The sequence below is a fragment of the Littorina saxatilis genome, linkage group LG12 (assembly GCF_037325665.1).
Source record: "Littorina saxatilis isolate snail1 linkage group LG12, US_GU_Lsax_2.0, whole genome shotgun sequence".
In the NCBI taxonomy this organism is placed as follows: domain Eukaryota; kingdom Metazoa; phylum Mollusca; class Gastropoda; order Littorinimorpha; family Littorinidae; genus Littorina; species Littorina saxatilis.
Genome location: NC_090256.1, coordinates 59,830,760 through 59,834,412, shown reverse-complemented (window position 1 = coordinate 59,834,412; position 3,653 = coordinate 59,830,760). Strand labels below are relative to the sequence as shown.

Here is a 3,653-nt window from a genome sequence, read left to right as displayed (position 1 = left end):
ATATCCTCCAACAGTAGCGATCACACAATGGTCCTTTGCTGGTGCCCTTGCAAGCAGAAAATACGAGAATACCACAACACAATACACACCTAATACGCGGTACACCTGGAGTATTATTACGGTTGTATCCATCTCTGATCTGGCGGTGTTGGATCTTCGCTAGCTCAGTGGTTATCAATACATTCCACGCACATTTCGTGACAGGAGCAGACATTATGCACATAAACATTACTTTTTTTTGTTTTGTCTGATAGACAAAATTGTTCAAGTTTCTGTTGTTTGTTTGAACACAACAATGTTCACAGCTTACCTCGAAATGCCACGTTGTTATCGGGGGTGCATCGAGGGGAGGAAAACAAGGGGGAAAAATTGAGCACAAAGCCTTAATAGGCTATTTTTCAAACATTTGTTTCTGTGAAAATTCCACACGATGCACAACAAAATCCACACTGAAATTCTTGATTCCAGTGGAAAAACAAAAATCAGTTTAAGTTTGTTCGTATCTCGCACGTTTTAAATGAACACTCAAACAAACAACATTTTAGATGTTTCGCACAAATATGACACACTTTCGCACGGCGAAGACTAAACTCAAATTTGTTTCAGTAGCACACGATGTGATGATGTTGACGACTTTTCATCTTGCCGCTACGTCAAAAGAACACGAACAAAATGTTGTACCAACAAGGTCGGACAAAATGGAAACATACATGAGAATAGAGAGTGTGGTGAATTTGTGCTCAACGTGAAACACAAGGCAGTGGCAGTCTTGAGTATGGTTCTGACTTCAACTTTACTGTCACAGAGATGTTGTCTTTTTAATGTTGACAAATCGATTAAAACTTCACTACTGTCTCGTAACCTTTTGTAAACAGAAAGCCGAAGCGTCGCTCTAAAACCGAGGCGTATAATGTCTAAGCACCATTCTTCTTGAATGTGTTGACGGGATCCAAGAAAATAGCGCCAGGTGACAATCTACACACTGAAGAAAATAGCGCCAGGTGACAAACACACTGAAGAAAATGGGCCAAGGATGTGGAGCCACTTTCCAGCATTCAATGTCACGTGCAGTATGAGCAGACCTTGAAGCCTAGTTTCCCTGTTGTCAATGTAACTCGCACAGGGCGTAGAATTTCACGAGCAGTATGACCCAAACTGGATCCGATATATATATTATGTCCCTGCTGTCAATGCAACTAGGACAGTGCGTAACCTCAGTTCCAAAAACCAGTTGAACGTGCAGTATGGCCCACATTAGAACTGTACGGGCCTGTTGTCAACGCCACAAGAAGAGGGCACTTCATTTCATTCGTTTACATCGTCAAGTTACGGAATTGACGTCTTCTGGAGGTATTCAGAACCAAGTTTTCTCGGCAAAGCCTACACCAGTGTACCCCCGTTTTGGGCCATGTATCCAGTTCCCACACAGGAGCAGAGCTGTAATTTCAAGCTATGGAGTCCCACCAGCGGAGCTATACATGCGGGCCCTGTATCCAGTTATACGTGGCAACAGAGCAACGACATTAAATTAACAAGGCAACATTATTCACCAGCTGAGTCGTGTGTGTGTTTCCCGTCCACACTCCACGTATCCGTGAGATTGTTGAGCATTTTCACGGTTACACAGTTTCTCTTTCTGAAGAAGACACTCAGAATGGAGCTGCAGTGTAACAGCCAAAACCGTTCACATGCGGCCCGTACTCGGTTTCACGCAGTACAGAGCATTCTGTGAGTCCGTGGTTGTTGAGCATTCTCACACGATTCTGGTTCCAAGGTACACACTCGTCACCATGGGAGCCCTGTGTGTGGCCCCTGTGCCACGTTTCACGTGGGGCACTCTGTGTGTGGTGCGTGGTTGTTGAGCATCCTCACTCGGTTCTCGCCGTCCTCCCCCATGATGTAGAGCCTGGCCGGAGCCAGGGGAGGCTTGCTGTCCGGCACGGAGTAGTGGTCTTCCTGCTCCTGCCTCAGGCGCTCCTTGCGCCGCCAGTAGAGCTGCGAGAAGAGCACGCACAACAGGACGGTCAGCAGGAAGGTGCCCACCACCGCTCCCACGATGTCCACCATGCTGAAGCGTACCTCTCCTTTCCCCCTCTCCCGTCGGACCCCGTCCGCCCCTCCCTGCCCCCCTTCCTCCACCTTGCTGCCCAGCTTCATGCCGGGCTGGTTCACCTGCCAGTCTCCCCCGTCGTATTTCTTCCCCTTGGCCGCCTCGTCCCGGAACTGACGTCCCGACGGCTGTGATGTCGCGTCCGCCACGATGACGTTGTCCTTAGGGGCCTGGGGAGGCGTGAGGGTGGTGGGGGTGCTGGGCCAGACGACGTTGAGGGAGAAGGTGACGTTGCCCGCCGGGTTGCTGGCCACGCACTTGTAGCGCGCGCTGTCCGTCAGCTTGACGTTGGTCATGTACATGACGCCCTCGTTCTGGTCCGTGTCCTCGCCCGGCGTAGAGTAGTAGGTCTCCGTGGTGCCGTCGGGCCGGATCCAGTACAGGGTCGGGGTGGGGTCGCCGCGCGCCTGACACGTCAGCTTGCCCATCTCGCGGTCAAACACGGCGTCCACGTTGCGGAAGGTGGGCAGCTCACAGCGAAAGTCGTCGGCCGTCAGGTTGCTGAAGGGTTTGTTGCGCACCAGGGCGGGCGTGGAGCACGACGGCAGCTCCCCTCCGGAGAATACCGAGTTGTGTTTGCTGAAGAACTTTTGCAGCCAGCCGATCTCACAGTTGCAGTGGAACGGGTTGCGGCCCAGCCTCAGGTGGCCCAGAGTGTTGAAGAGGTAGAGCCACTCCTCGGAGAAGGACTCGAAGTCGTTCTGGTAGAGCCACAGCGTGCGCAGCGTGCCGTTCAGCGGGGACATCACCTTGACTGACAGCTTCGAGATGCCGCAGTTGTGCATGTACATTCCTTGTGTGCTCATACCCTCGAAAGCCTCCGAGGAGAGTTGGATGCCCTTGTTGTCGTTGATGAAGAGGTGCTTGAGGTGCAGGCCCCGGAAGGTGTAGTCGGCGAGAAAGGTGATCTTGTTGTTGCTGATGTCGAGCCAGACCAGGTCGCTGAGGTCGCTGAAGGTGTCCAGGGCGATGGTCTCGATGCCGCAGCGACTCATGTACAGCTTCTGCAGCTTCATCAGGTTGGTGAAGTTCCTGCGCGTCAGGTCCGGGTTGTGGAAGGTGTTCTGGTTGAGAATGAGCTCCACAGTGTCGTCAGGGATGTTCTCGGGTATAGAGGTCAGTCCCTTGTTGGTGCAGTGCACGTTCTTGCTGTGCGGCTCGCAGAAACAGTCTCGCGGGCAGGGGAACGTCGTCTGCACGGAGCAGAACAGTACCAGCAGCCCCAGCAGGCAGCTGTAGAGGTGGCTGCTGAATAGCTGCTGATGGTGATGTTGTTGTTGTTGTTGTTGTTGGCGATGGTGACCACTGTGTTGCTGAGTGCGGGGTGGGATCATCCCAGACACCATGGTAGAGGTAGCACCTATACTGAGGAAGCACCCCATTCTAGGTGCGAGAATAATTTACTACTTACTTGTAACAGTCACATTGCAGGGGGTGAATCAGATATAAACTTTCCACTCGACTATGTATTCAACTGATACGCAAGTCTACAGTACAGTCAAAGTGAAACACAAGTTTTCAAGTCAAGGTCATTTTATAATCC

The 3,653-nt window shown here is 51.6% G+C and overlaps 1 protein-coding gene across 1 annotated transcript in view; it reads right to left on the bottom strand.

Annotated features, from left to right (window-relative positions):
* Positions 1 to 1,776: 1,776 nt before the first annotated feature.
* LOC138982419 (leucine-rich repeat and fibronectin type-III domain-containing protein 5-like) overlaps positions 1,777 to 3,653 on the bottom strand; it is a 3,752-nt gene continuing 1,875 nt past the window's right edge. Inside the window, exon 1 of the mRNA XM_070355697.1 lies at positions 1,777 to 3,653. This exon is cut by the window's right edge and continues 1,875 nt beyond it. Coding sequence (XP_070211798.1) covers positions 1,825 to 3,492 — 1,668 coding nt within the window. The 5' untranslated portion in view covers positions 3,493 to 3,653 and the 3' untranslated portion in view covers positions 1,777 to 1,824.